We start from the raw sequence: 25,083 nt of genomic DNA, 5'->3' as shown, positions 1-25,083 counted from the left end.
TTAACATATAGCACCAAAACCAGCAAACTTCATAGGCAATTCTGTAACTGGAATATTAGTAAAATATAAATTTAGCATTATATTTAAGTAGCCAAATGAGACTTTCCCAGAAATGGAAGAATAAGCCTTTATCTGACTTAACTTGTAATCTGAAAAAGTTGAAAAGAGACATTTTCTCAACAGAAGCATTTCTGATAGGGGCACCTGGGTGGCTCAGTCAGATAAGTGTCCCCACTTTGACTCAGGTCATGACCTCATGGTTTTGTGAGCTCAAGCCCCACATCAGGCTCTGTGCAGACCCTGGAGCTTGCTTCAGATTCTGTGTCTCCCTTTCTCCCACTCGTGCTCTATATCTCAAAAATAAATTTAAAAATTTTTTAAAATTCTGATAAAAACCTTGATTAAAAAATGTCCTCAAACCTCAAGTATATTGTAGTATAGAGGTGGAATTTAGGGAAAGGTATTAAGCAGGCTGTGTTGTAGCTTATGAACAAGTAATAAATTGTATCATGTATCTTGAATGTATCATAGATAAGCTGCTATATAACGATCGCCACGTCAGACAGCTGTGAAATTAGGTGATTAACTAGTTGTTACTTAACCTTCTAATTTCTGTATAAGTCTAATTACATGGAATAGAAGTTGGGGTTTTGATTTTTTACTTTGCTTTTCTGTTTGGAGTGTCATTGTAACTCCTGTAGCGTAAATGATGGAAAGTAATTGCATATGTTAAAAAAATAAACAGGAAAAAAAAATGTCCTCAATAACCTATAAATATTATACAACATTAAAAGACCTGACTAAGTGTAGAGAGATACTAAATTCTTATATGGGAACACTCCTTATTAATAAAGACCACCATTCTCAAATTGATTATAAATTCAATAAATCCCAAAACAGATTTCTGAAATGGGATCTGGTAACTTCCAAATCCACCGTTCAAGAGTAAATCATCTTTGCTCAAAAAAAGGGTTAATGAGATCACTTTGCCTTGATAGACATCAAAGCATACTTTAAAAAACCATAGGAATTATAAAAGTAATATTGTCTTAGAATTAGGAAATTAGTGAAACCAGAACACAGGAACAAAAGTCCAGAAAGAGACTCACATTAATATATATAATTTGATAAAAGTGATTATTTCAAATCAGGAGGAAAACAGGATATACTATTTAAAAAAAAAAGATGGAACAAACAGCTCTTCATCTGAAAAAGGAACCATATCTAAGAAATATGGGAGAGATTGGTTTTTAAATTTGAAGATAAAGCCTATTCTAAGCAATATCTTAAAATCCATTAAGATATTTTTAAAAAGCTGACCTGTTTTAAAATCATAAAAAAAACACCCAGTTCAAAGGAAAAGCTTGATATAAATCATTTCAAATATACCTAACAAAAAAATTTTAAATCAGAATGTATAAAGGAGTCCTTTATTTTATAAAACTATATTTGTATTTTATGAAAACTGGGCAAAAACCAAGCGATTCACAGAAAAAATATTAACAGGCAAGCAAAATATAAATATGCTGATAGTCTTAGGTATACATAAATTGAAAGGGCACTTAAAAAAAATTTTTAAGTTCATTTTTTGAGGGAGGGAAGACGAGAAAGTGTGAGTGGGGGAGGGACAGAGGGAGACACAGAATCTGAAACAGGCTCCAGCTTGTGAGCTGTCAGCACAGAGCCCAAACACAGGGATCTAACTCATGAACCATGAGATTGTGACCTAAGCTGAAGTTTAACCAACTGAGCCCCTGCATGCCCCAAAAGCTGTAAGAATTCTAAATCCAGAATTCTAGTTTTCTTAACCTATCCTGAAGAAGTACTTGTATGTCATATAATGCTAATTATGGTAGTTTTTATTAGCAAAACATTAGTTAAAAGCAATTGTTAAAAAGAATGGGTTTGTAGAGTCATCAAATATACAGAGGCAGAAAGCAGAAGGGTGTTTGCTGAGGGCTGAGTTTCCATTTGAGATGAAAAAGTTCTGGAGATGGAGGATGGTGATAACGGCACAACAGTATGAAAGTAAGTACTGCCGCTGAACTAGACACTTAACAGTATTTACTCTAGCTATTTTTATGTATACTTTACTAGTATAAGAAAAAGAATAGGCTCTATATATACTTACATGGTAGTTCCCAATAAATACTGAGGAAATATGATATAGAATAATAAAGTATGACTCCACTTACCTTAAATTTTTTAAAAGAGAGATGTATACATACACATGAATCTATGTAGACTAGAGAAAACCACCATCAGTAGTTTAACATGTTATTCAAAGTCCCTTTCTCTAGAGATTAAAGGTGATCTTCATATTTTGTTCTGCATAATTCTGCAATCTTAATATATTTATGCATTATCTGTGTAATTTGAAAAACCTCATCAACCCAATTTTAAAATAATAGCTTAAAAACTCACTTTTGTGATGATAACTTCTTGCTTCTGGCCAAGTCTATGGCATCTGTCAAAGCACTGATCTTCAGCAGCTGGATTCCAGGCCTAATAAGAATATGAACTGCTTTATTACCACCCTGATCCATGAGTGTTTGGCACCTATCTTTTCATTCCAGTAATACTCATTCATCTCTTACTGACTGAAATTTCTCTGAGTTAGATTCTGACATAAATGCTCTGGGAACCCCACCCACCCCACTACTATGACAGGCACCTCCTGTCCCCATCATTTCACTCCACTGCTGCTAGTATACAGTTACAGTGCCTGATCAATAGAAAGCACCCAGCATAAGTGGTTAACAACAACAACAACAAAAAAAGATACTATTTGATGTTGTTGATCTATGTTTACATCATTAAAGATATGTAATTGGGTCCATTTATGAAAAGGTTTTCTCCCCTCTTGCTGGTCTTTAGATTTTCTTTTACTGCCATGTGTTTAAAAGTACAAAAATTTACTTAGGAGTAATCAAAAGTCCTAAAATTAAAGACTCTGTTGATGTAATTTTCTATATGTATATTTGAATCTGACTTCAAAAATGAACTAAACTAACATTAAACAAAGACATTATCATGGAGACCTTTTTTTTGGGGGGTGCTGGGGAGAGGGAGAGAGAATCTTAAGCAGGCTCCACACTCACGGGGTAAGGCAGGGGGCGGCTGGGGATGTCCTTGATCCCACAACATGGGATCATGTCATGATCTGAGCTAAAATCAAGAGTTGGATACTCAACTGACTGAGCCACCCAGGTGCCCCTTCGGGGACTGTCTTAAAGTGAAGAATAAAACAATGAAGCAAAGAAAAGAATAAGCAGAAATAATTCTTCAGTCTAGAAAGAGGAGTCAAATGGTTTGAAAATACTATTATGAACTATCAGAGCAGGAATCATTAAATTTTAAACTATGGGATGATTCTTAAAGCTGAAAATGGGTGTTTAGGGAAAAGGAACATTTACACAGCAAAGTACTACCTGAAAATGAAACAAAATCATAAATGCACATGGAAATATTTTCTTCTATTTAAAGTTCCCTTGAGTTCTAGGGAAAAGGAGATATTACCACTGTTGTTGATTTGGGTGGTTTTTGTACAGAAATCATATTTTAAGAAAATACTTGGCTTATGGTTTTCTAAAACTAATAATCACATTTTGTACATATTTTGTATTTCACAATTGGACAGATTTAGAAACAATTATACCAACAGCCCAGGTAAAATGATCTGTTATATTTTATCTAGGAACCTTCTAATGAGCTGACAATATACATCTAGTATGACTACCAGGAATTTAATCATGATGTAAAACTGAGAGCTTTCATTCTCACATTAACTGATGAAGGAAGGTAATTACCTTTATCAAAAGTTCATAATCAAACATTTAAAATACATCTTAACTCTTAAGTAACATTCCATGAAAAGGTCAAAGAATTTTATGAGTAATCTTATTTTTCTAGAACCTGGCTTTCATTTCAAAGTTAGAAACATTTGAAATGTTCAATGAAAATCAATTTACTATGAATTGCTAAAACACTGCAGTTTTTGTAAAGTGTGAAAGAGTATAGTTTCTGATCATCAGTTTTATAATACTATATTTGGTATCAACAATCTTATCAGATCCTTATCAGATATTAAGCTTATAACCAAAGAAGAAAATTGGGAATCTGTCCAAAAATCATCTTTTAAGAATATCATCAGGTCAGTTAAAACTCTAGCAAAGATTTAAAACTTCATCCACAGAACTAAGGCAAGAAAACACAACAAGCCACTGCCACCCAGGACATTTATGTGAAATCTGTGAATGCCAAAATGTGGGTGTCACTACCCTCAGGTAAGGAAAAAGCCTTAGTACTGGTAACAGATGCATGCATAAACTAGATGGCCTGACCAGAAGAACTCAAATTTGTATCTCTGTAAACTTTGTTATGAAATTTTCTGAGTTTCAGTCTACAAGCTCTAAAACCACAAATCTTAAATTTATGAATCCCACAAATAGCAAATAGGATTGCCTCTCACCCAAACAGTAACTCAGTGCAAATTAGAAACTGACTTAGTCAAGAATGCCTGCAGCTCAAACAGCCTCTTTGAGCAATTAGAACAAGGTGCTGCTTCTCTGTGGATGTTCCTCCTAGGCCAGTTTAGTGAGTAAAGTTGAGACTGAACTTTAGCTCTCACCCTACAGCTAGACCTATATTATACCAACCGCAAGGGACTGCATCCTATTAGATGCTAAAATTTGTCCAAAATATTCCATGAATGGCATTAAGTTTCTAAAATTGTGATGCTGGACACCTGCACCTGAATTGGCTATGGTCTATATTAAAACAGCTTCCTGGGTCTCATCTAAGAACACCTAAATCTCTGAAGATAGAGGTCAGAAATTACACTTTACCTAATTCTTTCCACATTAAAACTTGAGACTATTTGCGCCATGATGGTAGCTACTGTCTACCTTGTTTATAGCCAGATTCCTATGCCTATGAGACTCCCTGACATAATGCAGGACTGCATTATTTGTTGGCCAAATGGATGAAACCACTACATTAATTTCATATATAGAAGTAGAAAACCACAGCACAGAAATGAAGAACATGGACTCTGATGGGCAAGTTATCTTACTTCTCTGTGCTTCAATTTCCTTACCTGAGGACAATAAGAAACTGACTTCCTAGGGATACTGTGACAATTTCATTTGATATATGTAAAGTGCTCATCTATTTCTAAAGTTTGCCTAAGAATTTTCACAATCAATGACTTTTTTGCCAAATAGTTCATTTTTTAAAAAAGTTTAATAACATCAAAAAAAAATCTAAAGAACTACTTACTGGATCCATTAAAAACACCCGAGAAGCTGCCGAAAGATTTAAACCAACTCCACCTGCTTTTAAGGATAGAAGCATTATAGTTGGAGATCCTGCTTCAGTGTTTTGAAAACACTGAATTGATTCAACTCTTTTCTTCTGTGCCATTGAACCATCCAAACGAGTAAACACAAATCCAGAGGCTCTAATGGAAAAAAGAAACAACACTTTCTATACTATTTTAAAAACTTGTCGATTACAAATTTCATTTAACCAATTCTTCCACTCATTTATTCTGACAAATATTTAACCAGTCAGTCTTACATATATACTATATAATCACCAGTCTTCTTTTCTGATAAACTTAGTCTTTAAAATCCTATACTCCCAAGAAATATTATGTGGCTCTATCATTTTAAATAGATGAAATGACTAACTGGTAAGACAGTTTTTTTTTTTGCCATCCCAATCAAAACACTTACATAAAATCCTTTTACTCAAAGTGAGAAACAATACTGAATTTACCTGAGTGGTGTTTCTATTAAAGACAGGAATGTTGTAAACTGAGAAACAACTAAACTTTTTATGTTGGGGTTGTTCTTTCTTAAGTCAATCAATGCATGCATTAGTGCATTAATCTGCAAAAAAAATATTAGGACACCTGTTAGATTCCATTTTGAATGGGCAAAATACATATAACTTTTTTATTAGGAAAAGAAAGGCCCTGCCACATTATTTCCCTAAAATGCAAGACACCTAATATTTTTAAAAATTAAGACAAAGAATATACTCATAAACTGAAGCTTCTTTGCTCTCAAATTCACCACTAGAAAATTAAGAAGTTAATACCAACAGAGTATATTTAAATGACAGGATTAAAAGCAGAATTATTTTAATACATGGTATCCTTATACAAATGTAAAACAAATATTCAAATATTTGCTCATGTGTATTTTACCTTTGAACTGGACGTCCATTCCATATTAGACTTTTTCTCAGTGTCGCATGCCAATTCTTCTGGAGGACATTCTAATAAATTGTCTCCATGTATATCATTTCTGCATAAAGGACATTTAGCATGTGGCTATATAAGAAAGAATAAGATATGAATGAAGCTGATCAGCGGAACAAATCTAAACTTACCCAAAAATGTTTTAATCAAATTTATTAGAGAGAAAGCATGTGCATGCGCACACACATGGTGGGGTGGAGAAAGAATCCCAAGCAGGCTCTGCACCATCTGCAGAGCCAGATATGGGGCTCAAACTCATGAACTGTGAGATCATGACCTGAGCTAAAATCAAGAGTCAGATGCTTAACCCACTGAGTCACCCAAGTGCTCCAACTTCCCTAAATTTTTAAAAAGCATGGTAAATTCTAAAACCTTAATAGGTAGCTAGCATTTTATTAGACTTTTTATTAGATTCATCCATTCAAGATAAATCTATACATGCTGAACTCCAGACAGATGTAATGTTCTAATGTGTAACGTGGGGGGAAAAGGAGCATAAGTATGTCATCTTGACTACCAACAGGAACTTGAAACAAATATAATACAGTTTGCCCCTGAACATGGGTCTGAACTGCATAGGTCCACTTATGAGGATTTTTTTTCAATACAGTACAGTAAATTAATTTTTTAATGATTTCAGTATTTTCTCTTACTTTACTATGTGTCAACTGTTTATTTTACAGTAAGTCTTCCAGTCAACAGTAGACTTTTAGTAGTTAAGTTTTAGGGCACATTTTCAACTGCACAGGGGGTCTGCTTTGTTCAGGGTGAACTGTACTATTTGCAAACAAGTGAAGATACCAGAAACAACAGTATCTTGAACCGAACTACAATAAAGCACACTAGTTGGAACTGTTCTTTAGAAAAAAAAATTTCTGAGGCACCTAGGTGACTGTCGGTAAATGTCTAACTTTGGCTCAGGTCATGATCTCATGGTTTGTGAGTTCAAGCCCGGCATCAAGCTCTCTGCTGTCAGCACAGACCCTGTTTTGGATCCTCTGCACCCCCCGCCCTCCGATGCTGGTTCTCTCTCTCTCTCTCAAAACCAACTTTAAAAAACTTTTTTCCTTCTTAGATGGCTTATAAAGCTAGTTCAGACCTGTTATATCCTATCAGGCTCATTCAAAGCAATATTTTTTGTGTCCATTTGTAACAAGACATGCGAATAAACGGTCTCTGAAATAACGACATAGCAAATACTATTATAATAAAAAAGATTGTGAAACTAAATGTTAAAAGTCAGTTTAGTGGGGTTACCTTTAGGGAAGAGGGAAAAGGTAAATGATTGTAAGGGGACATAAAGAGAACAGAGCAGCAGTTAAATGGATGTGTTTACTTCATAAGTCACTCAACTGTACAATCATGACTTACATATTTTTTCTGTAAGTATACCAATAAAAAATGTTTTAAAAAACTCTACCTCAGCTGAAGACTGCTTAAAGGATTATTCCACCTCAAAAGTTCTACCATATCGAAGAATCTAGACCTACCTTATCCAAAAGCCAATAAACACATGTGGCAGTTAAGCCCCTGAAATACAGCAAAGCCAAACTGAGATGTGCTGTAACTATATAATACCTCCACGCTTTGAACACTTAGGTTAAAAAATCATGTAAAGATCTCAATGTTTACTTTTTAGATATACTGGATAAATAAAATGTCACTAACTTCACCTATTTCTATTAGAAAACTGAAAATTACCTTTAGGTCTCACATTACTGATCCACTTATTGGACAGCAATGATCTTAACAGAACTAGGATGTTAACTGTGAACATGCCTCCAAATGTGTAGTGTCTTTTTATGTTTAAAAGGGCTTAATTATAAGAAATAGATTAACTATAAAATACTGACATGATTAACTATAAAAGGTGCATTGGTAAATCCAAGTGAATAACTTCTTAGTCTGTTAAACTTAGGTTTTCATTACACTCAAGACTGATTAGTGCATTCCATCAAACCCCGACTCTGTACCTAGCATAAAACTAACCTGCTCGTTCTGAATCACTTGGCAAATGCAGGGTTTACAGAAGACATGAGCACAGTGTGTTATGACAGGCACTGTTAAAGAATCCAAGCAAATTGCACATTCTTCATCAGAACCTGAGCTCAGAATTAATTTCATCTTCCTTATTAACTTCTTTCGTAGTTCTTCAGGTGTATCATTTCCTAGAGGAAAGGCTGAAAAATTAATTTCACACCAAGATTTATAATATGATAAGAAAATCTTCTTTATATGGGGAAAGTTTTGCTTGGGCTTTTTCTATCATAGACAAAAAGCATGTTTTAAATTTCAAGAAAATCCAGAAGCTAAAATAGTAGCTAACCCACATCATATACCTTACACAATAGCATCATTATAGTCTGTACATACTACCACAGAATAAAAAACAAATCCAATTTGTCACTGCTAAGAGTACCTATCACTGGGAATCCTCGAAGACATGATTATTATTCCATCTCATTGGTAAGAATTTGTGAGTCTATTCTTGAGTCCTCTTCTAAAAACAATGTCCATTTGACAAATAAACTGTATTTACATAATATGAAAAATTTGTCATCCTGATTTAAATATCCCTAACCAATATAATAGTGTAAGCCAATCACATCTACTTACCTGAGGGACCGTTGGGAGACACTGCATTTGTAAGAAGGTGAGTATGACAACAAATCTGGCGCAATCTAAGCAAAAGTCCCAGGACATCTGCATAGTGTGCAAGGACAGTCCCTTCATTAAAATACCTAGAGATAAAAATGTTAAATATCATGAAGGCCTTTAAACAATGTATTTCCTATTCTAAAACAGTGGGATACAAATCACATTGTTCTTTTCTTCTCTGGAAATCAAAATAGTGGAAAACAGAAAACAAACTACCTTTAATGAAACAAGAGACTTGTAACAATAAAGCAAAATATATGAAAAATGGCTGCCAATTACAACAGAAGTTGGATAGAAAATACCGAGAGAGATGACTGCAGATCTCAAACAGACCTGCCAGAGTACAATTCTTCAAAACACATAGCATGGCCCTTAGGGGAAAATCAACATCTTTCACGTGCAAAAACAAAACAGGGTACATGGCTGTGGTCTGAACTCCTCTGGACAAGTTTTATACTAAAGAGGAAAGACAAGCTAAATAGGGAAACAACAGATCTACTACTGTGTTTACAGAAAGGATTATGGGCACAAAATTCCATTTTATAAGGAATCTACAGCTTCTGGTCTCTGTTGTATAAGCACAAATAAACCTAAAAGACTCAGCTATAACCCTAAGTCATAATTAAATATGAATACTTCTAAACTTCCTACTAATCTGCAATATAGCTATGGCCCTCTCCCTTCATATTAACCTCTTACAAATAGCTAAGCCAGAAAGAACTCAAGACATTCAAATATAAGTAATAATCAGCAAAGAGTAAGGGAACAACAAATGGCTGTGAAAGAAAACTCACCAAATAAATGCTTCCATAGAGCAAATAAAAATTATGAACAAGGATACTGCCATGATTTACTATCACAGCAAAACAACAGTGGTAGTACAGTTCAGAAGTGTGAAAGAGAAAAGTGAACCATCAGAGAAATGAAGGCCACACTGAAACCAGCATAAGAGAGACAAGCCACTGACAGACACATAATATGGAAACAAAAGATAAAAAGTAAAATTAATCAGGGGCACTTGGGTGGTTTGGTCGGTTAAGAATTCAACACAGGTCATCATCTCCCAGCTTGTGGGTTGGAGCCCCACATCATGCTCTGCGCTGAGGGCTCAGAGCCTGGAGCCTGCTTCAGATTCTGTGTCTGCCCACCCCCCTTTCTCCCTTGCTTGTGTTGTCTCTCAAAAATAAGTAAACTTTAAAAACAAAAAAGTAAAATTTAACAAAGATACAGAGAATTAAAATGATACCAATGGAAAACAAAAAACATCTAAAACATACAAAGATATAAAAAAATGGAACAGAAAACAACATTTAAAGAAAACTTTCCAGGAAAGGGAGGTAGGAAAAAAAGCCTAGAATCTACAGATTTAAATAGTATCACATGTTCCAGGAAAAAAAAAAAAAAAGAGAGAGAGAGAGGTCTTGGTGCTGGGCTTTAAAGAAAAACCTAAAATAAAATCAGGGTTTTCAACAGAAACATCTGATAGAAGATACAGCAGAACAATGACAATACAGGTGTCTGAAAGAAGAATGGATAATCCAAAAATTATATACAATCACATATTTAAGTATATTAAGGCAACAGAAGAAGTACAGCTTAATGATTAGGAGCACAGACTCTAGAGCTAGACTGTTGAAAACCTGGCTCTGCCAATTTAACCATGAAACTCTGGGTATGTTTCTTTTTCTTTTCTTTTCTTTGAAAGGTTTGAGACACACAGAACATGAGCTGGGGAGAGGCAGGAAGAGAGAGGGAGTCACAGAATCCAAAATGGGCTCCAGCCTCTGAGCTGTTAGCACAGAGCCTGATGTGGGGCTCTAACTTACAAACTGTGAGTTCATAACCTGAGCTGAAGTCAGACACTTAACCAACGGGGCCACCCAGGTGCCCTTGGGTAGGCTTCTTAACCTGTGTCTTCAGCTGTCTCAGCTTTACAGTGTCATGGTAATAATACATACCTCATATGACTGTTGTATTCAAAGTTAATACATGGAAAACATTCAGAATAGCATCTAGACTATGATAAGTCATATACATCTATCTACCTGCTGTTATTATTAGTAATAGTAGGAGTATGTCAACAATTTTAAATACTCAACAGTACAAAAAAGAGAATATAATATAAAGGTTACACTCACAAGCTCTAGAATCAAACTCCCCAAATTTAAATACCAGCTCTGACATTCACCAGCTGTGTGACCTACTACAAGTTATTGTGCCTCACTAGAAAATGTGGATAATCATTGTATTGACTTAGTAAGATTTGTTGTGAATTAAAACCTATAAGCACTTAAATGAATGCATAACACCTAGTAAGTGCTCAGTAAACATTACTAAATGTATTCCATATTAAAAAGAATACTTTCAAAAAACCTATTTTCTGTGGTTTCATTAAAGTTATTCTTCTCAACCTTTTCAAACAGAATAACCTTTACAACCAGTCTATTCCTTGGCATGGTCACTTACTACACAAATAGTCAGCATTTCAGTTTAACCAATTTCTGTTGAGTCCCAGATAAGAGCAGAAGCCTCCACCAGCCACTCCTGTCTTGTTAGTAAGAAACTTCACTTACTCTCTTGGTGATCGCATCCAGTCTCATGCTTTAATTACCATCTACACACAGGTGACTTCCAAATTTATATGAAGAACTATCCCATGAATGCTAATTTCCTATCTATGAGACATCTCCACTTACAAGTCTCACAGGCATCAATGGGTCCAAATCTGACCTTCTGATGTTGCCTGAAAAAACTCTGCTCCTCCCACAGACCTATTTCTGCAAATGGAAATTTCAACTTTCTAGTCACATTCATGTGAAAAACCTCAGTTATCTTGGACTCCTGTCTCCCTTCTCACCAAATATGAATCAGCAAGGTCTGTTGACTCTGGCTTCAAACTATAACAGATTTATCCAGCCCCTTCTCACCCCCTTTATCACTCCTCTACTACAGTGACACCACCATGATCTCTTACTTTGATTACTGCCACTCTTCTCCCTATCTATACCCTTACTCCTAGAATCTAAATCTTAAGATAGCAGTCAGTGATCCTTTTAAAATATAAGTAAGACTGTATCACTCGCCTGGCTCAAAACCCTTCAAAGTTTTCTAAACTAAAAAAAGTAAAAGCCAAAGTTCCTGAAATATGCAGTAATGCCTGATAAACCCACCACGTAGTCCCTACTTAAATCTCTGGCTAACATCGTCAGTTCTCCATCTTCCTCATATCACCCAGACAAACTTACTTCTTTGTCACTCTTGAAGCTCACCAAATATGCTCCCGACTCAGGGCCTTTATTTATACTTGCTGTTACCCGTCTGAAATGTTCCCCAATTCCAGTCTCTTTTAGACCTTCCCCACAGACCACCTCAGTAAGGTCTTCACTGAAATACCTATGAAAACAGCTTCAGCACTCCCTATTCCTTTTTTCTGCTTTTTTTCCATAAAATTAAATTTTTTAAAATTGTTTCTGGCCATTAAAATGTAAACTCCTTGAGGGTAAAGACTTTTGTCTACTTTATTATGCTGTATCCCAATATATATTACACAGGGACTTAATAAACTTTGGTTGAAAGAATGAGTATGAAGGAAATTTCAATCACTACTGCAAAATCTTGAATTCTGAAATCACTTGCTTAGTTAGAACAATGTTTTTCAAACTAATTCCTATTAAACCTGCTTTGTATTTCAATGAAGTTCTTATATTTTGAAGACTCCCCTATTTTTCAGCCCTCTTTTGCCTTCACTATCTCCTACTCATTCTGTATCCATAAGCACTCCCATCAAATATTTTCTTGCTTGGACTAGAATTTCTCACCTTCTATCAATCCCCAGTCCCTTTATAATCTACTTCATCAGCTCCTATTCCCAGATTCCACACGTTGGAGAAGTCACTTTGACTTCTACATGTATCCAATACTACATGAAGCCTACATGCCACTCTAAGAACCTGAACAACTTTTTATAATGGCTGCAAATTCGGCTATCTTCAACTTCCCACGACCTTTCTCTGTAGATACCCTTTGTCTCATATTTCACTGATGGCACTCTTTCCCTCCCACTAGGCTTCATTTTTATCCACCAATGTGCTTTATTCTCTCTTCTATGCTTTCTTTTCTCAAGGCAGAAGATTTTTCAAATAAAATGCAAAACAGAGCAACCAACTATCAATCCTATGTACCAGTCTCACTGTCTTCTTCCTTTTACAAACTTCATGAAAATGGTCTACCCCTACCTACAGCTGCTACTTCTTTGCAATTCCCTTACACCTACAATTTGGTACACACTTCACTATTCTGGTGAAACTACGTTGAGATTTTACACCAAAAACTTCTGTCTCTACACTACTGACTCTCCTGACCATTTCCCTTTTTCTTCATTATGCTCCTTCCTAGGGTTCTCTGTTTTCTTCACTTTTCTTCATAATTCTGCCTTTGACAAAATCTTCTACAGTAACTTCTCTTTATTTTCCTATGTCTTAAATGTGGATATTCCCCAAAGTTTTGGTCTTTAAATAGGTTTATTATCTCTATATATACTTCTCTTAATGTTCTTATCTGCTCCCATGACAGAGAGCCAGGAATAGAAGCCAACAAGGTCTCCTGACCAGCCATTCAGAATCCATCATTTCATTTGTTTTCCTCACTTAAGGAATTACTTATTGGTAAGTTGTAATACTATTTCATTTACTTCAACCACTAATTCATAAAAAACACTTTCAATAAAGAAACATTATCTTTCATTTGTATTCATTTCAGTATACTTCAGACTTTACTGTTGACATTTCTAAAAAATACTAAGTTAAATAGGAAAGAAAATAAAAATTATTTTCTAAAATGGCTTTCTTTTTCCAATACCTTCCAATAGTAGCTCTGCCTTCATTTTTGACAGACTGATAAATTTTTCTCTCTTCATCTGAAAGTGTAATGTGCTGAATAAATACTTTACGTTCTGGTAACTCCAAAACAGGTTTTCCTTTAATTTTGCTTGTCTTTGTTCTTCGAAGAGTAATATTTTTAATTAGGGACTGTAAACGCCTAGTCAAAATAAAACATAATTACATAACTTTTTATTTCTGTAGAAGTTGATTCAACAAAAACAAAAAAGTATTTTAATATGTTACTGTTCTATAACCTACTAAAAGTTTTTAAAATTTTTCTTATTTGGAATTTTATCCAATATGATACCATAAGACATATATTCTACAAATAGAAAATTGTAGCAACAATGCATTGATTGCCCCCCATTCAATACCTGTCAGTTTAATCTTCCTTTAGCTTGCCTTTATTTTTCTTAACGTCTCCATTTTTGTTCTAATCACTAACCGTTTTACTTATTTCTGTTAACTACATCACTCAATATTCAACACTCAAAATTCTTAAATACCTACTCTAAGTGCAAGGCATTATACTAAGTATCATGAAACTATGAATATAAGAAAGCATCTTACTTTCAAAAATATTTTTTCAGTAATATGAAAATCACAGTACAAAAATAAGTAATTTTTACAAAGAAAAAATTTAAAAACTTAAATTGCACAAAAAATTAAAACACAAGGTGACAATTCAGAAGAAGGGACAAACGTCTCCTAGGTTCTACAACCTTCACACTCCCTCCTCATTATCAGAAAAAAAGGAGGCACATCAATTCTTTAAGGGAAAGTTTTCCTAACACTGAAATATAAATACAATTTCTTAAATTACAATTTACATAGTTGGTTCTGAGAGTCAGTACTACAAACTAGGTTGGTGGCTTCTGAACTTTTTTCACTATAACCACAATAAGAAATATATACCATCCAGTAAACATTATTATATAAACACACATACACACATAACAGAAACATTTCACAAAACAATACTTAACTATGTGTGACATGCTCTATTTTCTTAAACCTTCTATTCTACTTCATTTGGTTTTATAAGGCTAGCTGCCATCTTTATATTGATTTCACAACCTACTAATGATCCCAAACTCTGAAAACCACTGCTCTAGGCAAAAACCTTAAACCACATTACTGGCAGAGTACCCTGTGAAATGACTATCACCAAGTTGAACTCTATTTATGTCTCCATGAGAAATACCTTTTTCTCTTAAACTCATTTAGTGATGCCAGTGTATATCCTACCATTCAATTACCACTAAATAAGGTAAGTTATGAAAATTTAGTGCATACTACATGCTCAGAGCGCATAGTTTTTCCTGCCACTGTTTAACCAATTAAAGGTGTTTTCAGGGGTAACAGCAACACACAAAGACCATAAAGTTCTGCCTTTCCTTTTAATCTGACTAATATCAAAGAAAGGAAAGCCTTGGGTTTTAGGGGTAGTTAGAAATTTTTGTCTTCCCAGCCAACAATCACTAGGTTCTGAGAGCCAAAGGGATTAAGCTATAAATGCTTCTGGGAGAAGAAAGCCAACAATGAAGTTAAAATAGTATTCAAAGTGGCAACTGGTTCAAGCTGCTTACAGTTATTTGTTGCTAATATTAATCCGTTTTCATGAAATTACTTACCTAAGTCCCCCTTCATCTCCCATTGTGACAGGACGCTGTATTGTTCTATGCCACCATTCTCTATCAAGAAATGGCTTTAGTTTTAAAAAGGAAAGAAGAGACCACAAGTCCTTTAATGAATTTTGAATCGGAGTACCTAAAAATAACAGAAAACTGTTGTAACTCCATAACCAGAATATCCATTCAGAATATCCATCTGACCCAATCAGAGAAAACAGCCAAAAATGGGGATTCTGTACTAGGCACACCCACTATCAAGCTATACCTATAATCCTTTGCTAAATATATACACAATCTTAAAATATAGTTTTGCTCTACTTTTTAGCTCTCACTTGCCATACTAACCAAAAAAAAGACCACAGGTCCAGTAAATTCAACTTTCTCCTTATCCAAGAACACGTGTTCATTTGACTTTAAATCAGCAGTACTAACAGGAAGGAAAAATTAATTTGAGTTTATATCCTCTTCCCCATCTCCTACTAGGGGAGTCACAAGTAGCAGACAAGCTTGGCTTCAAGATGAGAAATAGAGAAATCAAGATTCTGACTAAGAATTAAAGTGTCTAATGAATCTCCAAGGTTCAAAAAGAAATCTAGTGATTATTCCATTATATTATTCAGCGCTGCTATAACATGGGCAACTGGGAAGAACAAGTCAAAATATTTTATTAAATGACCTCTATGATTAATTATGGAACAAACCTTTTATACCACATAAAATTTACAAGTTATCTAACTCACTTAATGATACATATTTAAGATTTTTAAAAAAATATAACCTTTTTACCTGTTAATACCCATCTTCTCTCTGTTTCTAAATCAAGTACAGCTTTTGTCTGCTGAGCATTTGGATTTCTTATGGCATGTCCTTCATCCAGGATCACTCTTAGCCACCTTATGCTATGTAATGGACTATCACCTTTAGTCTGAAATAAATGTTTCATGTGAATTAAAAACACAGGGAAGTAAAACAGTATTTCACGTAATTTGGTAAATACTATTCAATATCAATGCTTACTACGTGGTAGATACTGCTTTAAGCAGTATATATGTTAAGTTACTGAATGCTCAGAAGCTTACAAAGTGTTATTATTACTCCTATTCTGCAGATGAGAAAACTGAAGCACCGCAGGGTGATGCACACGTGCTGCTCGCAGCACTACAGCAAGGAGCAGCAGAGCCGGCATTCAAACCCAGGTGGCCTAGCTCTCTGAGATGTTGGTTTAATTCACTGAGCTAATTCCACCTCAGATTAAAACTGTGATGATAGTCTCTTATATGTAATAGTTAACGTTCTTACCAGAAGACCAAAATTTTGACAGTAAGGTATTTTGAAAAATGTTTTAACAACTGGAATTATAAGTAAACAATTAAACTTCTAGAACTCTTGGAACTTCAGCTATTAAAAAAAGTTTGTTTTTAAACTAATCAAACCATTGCAATAGGAAATAATATCCTAAAACACTAGAAAAAGCAGAATTCACTTACAAACTGCTATCTAAACTTAGTTACAATTCTAATTTACAATGAAACTTTAAGTGTTCTAAATAGAAAATATTCATAATTAGTGGAAAAAAGTTCAACCTTACTTTGTAAAATATTAAAAAACAATTTCCTATTTACTTCCTACATATTCTTAACTACTTAGAGTATAAAATTTGAATTTTAGAACACTTTAGAAACCTACAGCATATTTCTCAAATTCAACTTCTGAAAAAGGAGTCTCGGCATACTTACTCCATAGTCATGAGTTAAAATGTTGTATGTAGTCAAAACAATATCTTGTTTTGAAAGCAAGGCTGGGTCTCTTATACGATCGGGACCATAATAAACACAAAAATTCAAGTGCACATCTGATTTTATATGTTGTCCAAACTGATCCTAGAAGAAAATTAGAAGTATTTTAAATAATAAGCAGATTAGTGTCAGGTATAATATAAAAAAATATTGTCTTGGCAGTAGTATCACAAATCAAACTATTAAAATTGCATAAAATTGCAAACTATTAAAAGTGTCCTGCAATCTAAACTAAAATAATAACCATGATAATAATATTAATTATTTTATTGTCAGGAAAACTGTCATATATGCAGTAACAATACACTATATAAATTTTGCCTGGCCTTACCAATGAGCAGCCACTTCATTTTTTGAGGAAAAACCACCAAATTTTTTTAATACAGTAATTAATTTTTAGAAAATTTAGTATTTTACCAGAAAGGTTCTACTGTTTCCAGGAATTAAGCTTCATAATATCAAAATTAAACAGTAAAAGGGCAATCAATATTTTCAAGAATGTAGGCAGAGATTTAAGCACAGTATCTACTTTTATTCATTTATCACAGACCTACTACCAGCCAGGTTGGACAGTATAGCTAAAAAGAAAAATCAGAGCTGGTCCCTGCCCTCTCTGAGGACATAATCAATTTAATTTAAAACACTTGATTTTTTTTTTTTAAATCATGAAAACAATAGGTGTGAGAGATACAGCAAGAAAAAGAAAGTCATGATTAGACTGGGGGAGAAAAGGACACCAGAGAGAGAAAGCTCTCACTCTTAGGTGAGAGATGATAAAGCCCTTAACCAGAATGTCAGAAGTAAGAACAGAATAGAAAGGACAGGTATGAAAGACACCAAAAAAAAAAAAAAAAGAGACTGATGGGACTTGAGGACTCATAAATATGGAATATGAAAAAAAAAAAAAAAGAAGCCCTTAATACTTGAAGTAAGTGCCTAGAAAAACTGTGTGATAAAGATATAAGGAAGTTTAAAAAAATGAAGGGGGAAAGCAGGTATAAAAATGGGAAAGAAGTAATAAGTATTACTATTTTAGACATTTAAAATTCTTGGCCACTACAGAATGTCTCACTAGAGATGTATACTCTGAGTATTTAGATAAACTTTATAAAGTTATCAGCAGAGAGTACATGAAATGAGGGGAACGTATAAGATTTTCTAAGAACATGTACAAAGAGAAAAGAAGGTGGGGGCAGAACCTACAAAATGACAGTCTTTAAACAGTTGGCCTCTGTTTCTACTAAAACAGGATTTAAAATATTTCAGCAAAGAAAACCTAAAGCAAATGTGGCGAACTTGAAATTCTTGAATCCTGTTTAAGTAAATACAGATTTCCTTAAAAAGTTTCCTAATACTTCAAAAAAGATACCATGCTTTAGGCAGGGGGGAAAAGCAGACTAAACAGAAATCATGGGAGAAAAGCAGTGGTCAAGAACCTGGGGGAGCAACAAAATCAGACAGGGTGAGAGGGGAAAAGTAACAAAATTTCAAGAAGGAATACAATATCAATTTTTTAACTTGGATTTATGTTCATTCCCTCTCTCTGAAAAAGGTTTAGGGGCACCTGTGTGGTTTAGCTGGTTAAGTGTCTGACTCTTGATTTTGACTCAGGTCATGATCTTACGGTTTTTTGAGCCTGAGCACTGCATCAGGCTTTCCACTGATCGCACAGAGCCTACAGATGTCTTACAAAATAAAACATAACAAAATGCTGTATAAAGAAAAATAAAAGTCAGAGCAGAGGAAAAGAAAAAGGGAACTTAGTGAACATGGCAACAATGAAGTCACTGAAGGCCTTCACGGTTACTTACTATAGAGGGTGAGAGCAAAAACCAGACCACTATGAGCTGGAAAAAAAAAAAAAAGATACCTGAAATAGTAAAGGAATAAATACTAAGAGGATAAAAGATGGAAGAGTAAAAGGTGAAAATGCAGCGAATTTTATTAAGAAATTTGGTGGTAAAGGAAAAGAAAAAAATCAATAGAAAACTTAATCAATGGGCTGCTTTGAAATGCACAGGAGCACATGTACCCCAATGTTCATAGCGGCACTGTCAACAATAGCCAAAACATGGAAAGAGCCTAAATGTCCATCACCTGATGAATGGATCAAGAAGATGTGGTATATATACACAATGGAGTACTACATGGCAATGAGAAAGAATGAAATCTGGCCATTTGTAGCAAAGTGGATGGACCTCGAGGGTGTCATGCTAAGCGAAATAAGTCAGGCGGAGAAGGACAGATACCGTATGTTTGCACTCATAGGTCTAACAGGAGAAACCTAACAGAGGACCATAGGGAGGGGAAGGGGGAAAGAGAGTTGGGGAGAGCGAGGGACATAAATCATGAGAGACTACTGAATACTGAAAACGAACCGAGAGCTGAAGAGGGAGGGGGGGAAGGAGGTGATGGTAATGGGGGGGGGGACTTGTGGGGAGAAGCACTGGGTGTTATATGGAAAACAATTTGACAATAAACTATTAAAAAAAAAATAGAGGAGAATGTTATTTGTGGAAGGACTAGAACTGAAATAGAAAAACATTAACTTTACTGGAAAAAGAGAACTATAGTATTGCGTTTCTCGTCACTGGGCTAAGTGTTCTGTGTGAATAAAATAGGTATTGTTTCATTTTTCATTGGGAGGATAAGTAACTTGTCCAAATATCCAGAGTAAGCATGTGGTGAGAGTGTGATGGTATCTTACAGCTTAAATGGATTCTTTCCCATATCTGAAGACAACAAATGGATGATAAGGTAGTTCTATCCTACTCATTAGAGGGCTAGGTCATTTACTTGGGAGCTAGGAAGAGAGTAGCCTATTTAGAGATTGCAAAATTCTAATTCTTGGCCAGGATTCCATATATGCCCAACCAGCCCTCATTCCTTTAGAAATCAGTTTTTTCCAAATCTCAGTAGGCAAAACTTTGCCAAGGTTTCCTTTCCGAAGTATATATTATCAAAAGCTTTGCTGTTTTCAATATAAAATTATAATGAAATACTGATCAGCCTTTTTAAAATACATATCCCAAACCCAAGTTCTTAAAGACTCACAGTTCAACTGTTTATACTTCCATTAATACTTGTAAACCTCACCCTGAAACTGTCATTCTAGAACCTGTGTACTGTCCTTCCAGTATGGACTACATCTCAAAAGAAAGAGAATAGTATTGTTGGAATTTAAAAAAAAAAGAGCAAAAGGGAACTAAACCTTACTCTGGTCCTAAGAGAAAAAAATGACACACTGATCTGAAAAAGGTGTTAATTTTTTAAAAATATATATACACCAAAAACTTATAATAAAAACACAAGAACCAAAGAAGGCAAGAGTACATAAAAGTCAAGAAGAAAATAAAGTGGCACAGAATTGACAATTAAATAATAACTACTAATCTTTTCCAAAGGGGTGCCTGGGTGGCTCAGTCAGTTAAGCATCCGACTTCAGCTCAGGTCATGATCTCACTCAGTTATGGGTTCGAGCCCTGCGTTGGGCTCTGTGCTGACAGCTAGCTCAGAGCCTGGAGCCTGTCTTCGGATTCTGTGTGTCTCTCTCTCTGACCCTCCCCTGCTCATGCTGTCCCTCTCTCAAAAATACATAAAACTTAAAAAAAAAAAAAAAGCCCAAAAAGTGTGATAGAAGAAAAAGGTACGAGCAGCAACTTAAAGGTGAGAAATAATCAAGAGGAAGTATTTAAAAAAATTTTTTTAATGTTTATTTATTTTTGAAGAAAACAGAGACAGAACATAAGCAGGGGAGGGGCAGAGAGAAAGGAGACACAGAATCCAAAACAGGCTCCAGGCTCTGAGCTGTCAGCACAGCCCGACACAGGGCTCAAACTCACGAACCATGAAATCATGACCTGAGCCGAAGTCAGTTGCTTAGCCTAGACTGAGCTACCCAGGTGCCCCAAGAGGAAGTATTTAAAAATGAAAAAGATCTGAGTATGTTTCATAAAAGAGCCAGTGGGAAGAGACTAAATAACCAGGCAAAGAGAAAAAGATAAAACGCAAATGTGGAAAGAGATGGGATCCAATGTATAATGGTCTTACAAAGAATAGGACCTCTTCCACCTCTAAGATTAGAGGAGAAAAGGCCAGGAGACATGCAAATAACCTTGGACATGGAAAGAACAGAAGTTCCTATCCAGTGGTCTAGATGTTCATAATGCTTCCTATAGTCTTTATTTCATTAGAACATGCAGCTTGAAGCTCAAACTGGAAAGAAAACATAACCAAGTTGCTCTTTATACATAACACATAAAGAAGTTCTATTCCAATGTATGTTTTAGAATAGAAAAGCAATCTGAGAGAAAAAAAATTTCTGGTGAGTAGCCTTAAAAGAATAGGCTCTAGAATTAGAATGTTGGAGACTATATCCTACCTGTATCATTTATTTATTCCTGGTCACCAGGGAAATGAGAATAATAGTTGTGAAGACTAATGAGAAAAATCAATGAGAAGAGCTTTGGGAAAACTGAGTACATAGGAGCTCACTAAATGCTACAAGTTGTTATATAAACAAAAGTTATTGCTAGTGTACTTCTTAGAAGACAGAGTTTTCAATAGTTCATAAACATAGTGGAATCTTAAAATTAAATACCTTTCCTACCTTAGGGGACAGAAATGGCAGAGGAAGAAGTATAAACGAAATCTTATAATAACAATTAATGATGTTTCTTTCTCTACCATAAATCTTCAAAAAAAGAATTACTTCAGTTCAGTAAATAAAACTCTGATTCACCTAACAATTATTCTGACTTAGATATAAAGTGCTGACCAAACATAATTCTCCCAACAAATGACTTTAACAAAATACTTGTAATGATAAAAACTAAAATATAATTAGGTCACATTTTAAACAGCTGTGAAGACTTACAATCCAGTTGCTTAACACAGAAAGTGGACAGATGATCAGTGTTGTTCTTGGTCTCTCTTCAACATCAGTTTTCTTTGAACTCTCCACTGCAGATGCTCCTGAAAGAGTGTATCAGTTGAAACAGGCTTTAGCTTTTTTCCCTCATATATATGAAGTCAACAAAGAGATGGCAATATTTGCTTCTATGAAGAGTAATTAAGAAGAATTAAAATGAAGCAGATAGACTTGTTTCCAGCCATGATGAAGTAACAGGAACCAGATTTTTACCTTGTCGATTTATTATTTTTTACCTGTCACTTTAACTACAACTCTAGATAGTGATTACTTATAGGAGGAGGAGGTAGAGAACTGTGGGGCACATGAATATTTCCTGATATGTACTTGTTATTCATAATTATTAAGATAACATTTCTGGTTTTTTTAAACATGTTTATTATTGAGACAGAAAGAAACAGAGCACGAATGGGGGAGGGGCAGAGAGACGGAGACACAGAATTCGAAGCAGGCTCCAGGCTCTGAGCTGTCAGCACAGAGCCCAAGGTGGGGCTTGAAATCATGAACCACGAGATCATGACTTGAGCTGAAGTTGAATACTTAACTGACTGAGCCACCCAGGTACCCCAAGGTAACATTTCTTCTATGCAGTTTTTAGAATCTGTGCTATAGTTAATGTGGTAACCAGACTCCAAGATGGCCCCCAATAATATCAACTTTCTGACAGTCAGAAAGTGGTACCCTCCCACACTCTACGAGGGATATGTCAAAAGTGGTGGTATATCGCTTCTGAGATTAAATTTCTTTCTCTCTCTTTCTGATCACTCCCTTTGAAGTAAGCCAGCTGCCATGTTGACAGGATACTCAGACAGCCTATGAAAGGACACTACAATTTTATTCTCTATTCCCTACTGGGAATTTACATTATTTCCAGTATTTTTCTAAAACAACACAGTAAGAACTTTTTTTCATGCATCCTTTTACATATCTAGGTGATTTACCTATCTTCATTATTTTTGGCCCGATTGCTTACCATGGTAATTTATACTCCATAGTGCATGAGAGTTCCTGTTGCTGCACACCTTGCCTATACTTGGCACTGTGAGATTTTTTAAATGTTTTTAAATATAATGGGTGAGATAGTATCTCTCTGTTTCTTTAATATGATTTCCCCAATGACTGAACCTTCGTATCTTTCCCATGTTTATTGGTTAGTTGTGTTTTCTTTCTTTGGAATGTACATTTATATTCTCAGTGGCTATTCTCCTACTGGACTGTTTTCCCAATGGATTTGTAGAGGTTTCTTTACACATTTAAAATGCTAAACCTCTCAAAGTTACACTTAACAGAAATATCTTCTTCAGTCTTATCATTTTTTACCTCATTTATGATGCACTTTGATGCATGAAAATTTAAGATGTAGTAGAATTTCATCAATCTTTTCCTTATGAGTTTTTGAGTCTTGCTTTAGAACACACTATCTACCATATCACTTCTTTTATCACTCACTGATTTTTTCTATTCTGCTTTTCTTCCAGAAATACGCTTGTTTTTTTTTTTTTTATTTTTCAGAGCTTTAGTATTTTAATGTTTCTCTCTTCTATTATTATGGCTATGTGCCTACAAAGAAAAGAAACTGTGTGGGAACTTAATTCTATCCGAATTCTATCTTAATTCTATCTCAACAAAAAATTCCACATGTCTTAAAATTTCTAAAATTAGGGTCCAGAGTATTCTACCTAAAATGTCTATTATTTTCTATTCCTTCTTTTTTTAAGTTTTTATTTATTTCTGAGAGAGAGCAGCATGTGTGAATGTGAGCAGGGGAGAAGAGAGAGGGAGAGAGAGAAAATCCCAAGCAAGCTCCATGTTCAGCATGGAGCCCAAGGGGGGCCTGATCCCATGACTGTGAGATCATCACCTGAGCCGACTGAGCCATCCAGGCGCCCCTATTTTCCATTCCTAACTGTCTGATTCTTAAACCAACATCATTCTGTACTGGGTCAAATAACCTCTTTAACAGGTCCCTTTCATCATTCTTTACCTTACTATTCTCCTTTATTTTATTCACAATGCTTATTATTTAAAGTTATGTGTTCACTTATTTATGTTTCCCCATCATTAGACATAACCTCCATGAAAACACACTTTTGTCTGGTATATCCCTAACATGTAAAACAAAGGAGATGAAGGCACAAAGATATAACAACTCCTTGATCTCCTGCATCAAAGGGCATCTGGGTGGCTCAATTAAGTGTCCAACTCTTGATTTTGGCTGAGATCATGCCGCCACAGTTTGGTTCATGAGATCAAGCCCCACGTAGGGCTCCTCACTGACAGAGCTCCTCCCTCCCTCTCTCTTCCCTTCCCCTGCACACAAGCGCTCTCCCTCTCTCAAAATAAAGTTAATATATATTTTAATAAAAAATAAGAAGCCATCAATTGCTCTGGGCCTTCAGTGGAAGAAAACATTTCTGCTACTAAAATGAGTAAAGGACTTCTTTCCCATCATATTTTTGATCTAAAATAAACAGAATTAAGAAAAGGTAAAACACATAAGAAGGAAAACACATAAACATGCACTTCCAAGAACAGGATTCTGTCCTGTTTTTTTTTAAACTTCTTGTACCATGTTATTATAACTTTTGTCATTAAAATTTTTTGCAGTGAAAAACAGAAAAACAAAAGATAAAAAACCATGAGATTTACTGACCTTTTTTCAACATTTTCCTTTTTGTTGCAGGGGTAGATGAAACAAGTGCACATGCAAATTCTGCATCTTCTTTAACCTTAGAAGATCCTGCTGAAGTTAAAACCACAGAACCATTAAAATCTCGGAAAATGAATTCTACTCTGTGCTTAGGTACAGGTACCTCCTGAGGACAGTAAATGGAAATACCACTTCCACCCTCTATATCTTAAGAGCTTCTACTATTAAATCAAAACAAAATATCTGGTGGCCTCTCTGACACTAAGC

At 35.0% G+C, this 25,083-nt stretch overlaps 1 protein-coding gene and 1 long non-coding RNA gene across 7 annotated transcripts in view; one reads left to right on the top strand and one right to left on the bottom strand.

The window, feature by feature from the left end:
* HLTF (helicase like transcription factor) overlaps positions 1 to 25,083 on the bottom strand; it is a 52,334-nt gene that overhangs the window by 2,425 nt on the left and 24,826 nt on the right. For 3 of the 6 annotated variants that reach the window (XM_029940081.1, XM_029940082.1, XM_029940083.1), the window contains exons 13-24: positions 24,820 to 24,909; positions 22,113 to 22,210; positions 17,177 to 17,320; positions 16,227 to 16,365; positions 15,441 to 15,576; positions 13,784 to 13,963; positions 8,885 to 9,009; positions 8,258 to 8,448; positions 6,215 to 6,340; positions 5,782 to 5,894; positions 5,281 to 5,461; positions 2,425 to 2,505 (exon numbers count right to left, since the gene is read on the bottom strand). In XM_029940081.1, the coding sequence (XP_029795941.1) occupies positions 2,425 to 2,505; positions 5,281 to 5,461; positions 5,782 to 5,894; positions 6,215 to 6,340; positions 8,258 to 8,448; positions 8,885 to 9,009; positions 13,784 to 13,963; positions 15,441 to 15,576; positions 16,227 to 16,365; positions 17,177 to 17,320; positions 22,113 to 22,210; positions 24,820 to 24,909 (1,604 nt within the window). The remainder of the gene's footprint in view (positions 1 to 2,424; positions 2,506 to 5,280; positions 5,462 to 5,781; positions 5,895 to 6,214; positions 6,341 to 8,257; positions 8,449 to 8,884; positions 9,010 to 13,783; positions 13,964 to 15,440; positions 15,577 to 16,226; positions 16,366 to 17,176; positions 17,321 to 22,112; positions 22,211 to 24,819; positions 24,910 to 25,083) is intronic. The other 3 variants (XM_029940085.1, XM_029940084.1, XM_029940087.1) reach the window with 3 other exon arrangements.
* On the top strand, positions 1,754 to 25,044 carry LOC115292149. The gene is made up of 4 exons (XR_003908823.1): positions 1,754 to 2,028; positions 13,499 to 13,590; positions 16,549 to 16,636; positions 24,850 to 25,044. It is a non-coding gene; the product is annotated as an uncharacterized LOC115292149 (long non-coding RNA).

Source organism: Suricata suricatta, chromosome 5 (genome assembly GCF_006229205.1).
Source record: "Suricata suricatta isolate VVHF042 chromosome 5, meerkat_22Aug2017_6uvM2_HiC, whole genome shotgun sequence".
Taxonomy (NCBI): domain Eukaryota; kingdom Metazoa; phylum Chordata; class Mammalia; order Carnivora; family Herpestidae; genus Suricata; species Suricata suricatta.
The sequence above is the reverse complement of the archived record's forward strand: the minus strand, read 5'-3'. Positions and strand labels throughout refer to the sequence as shown.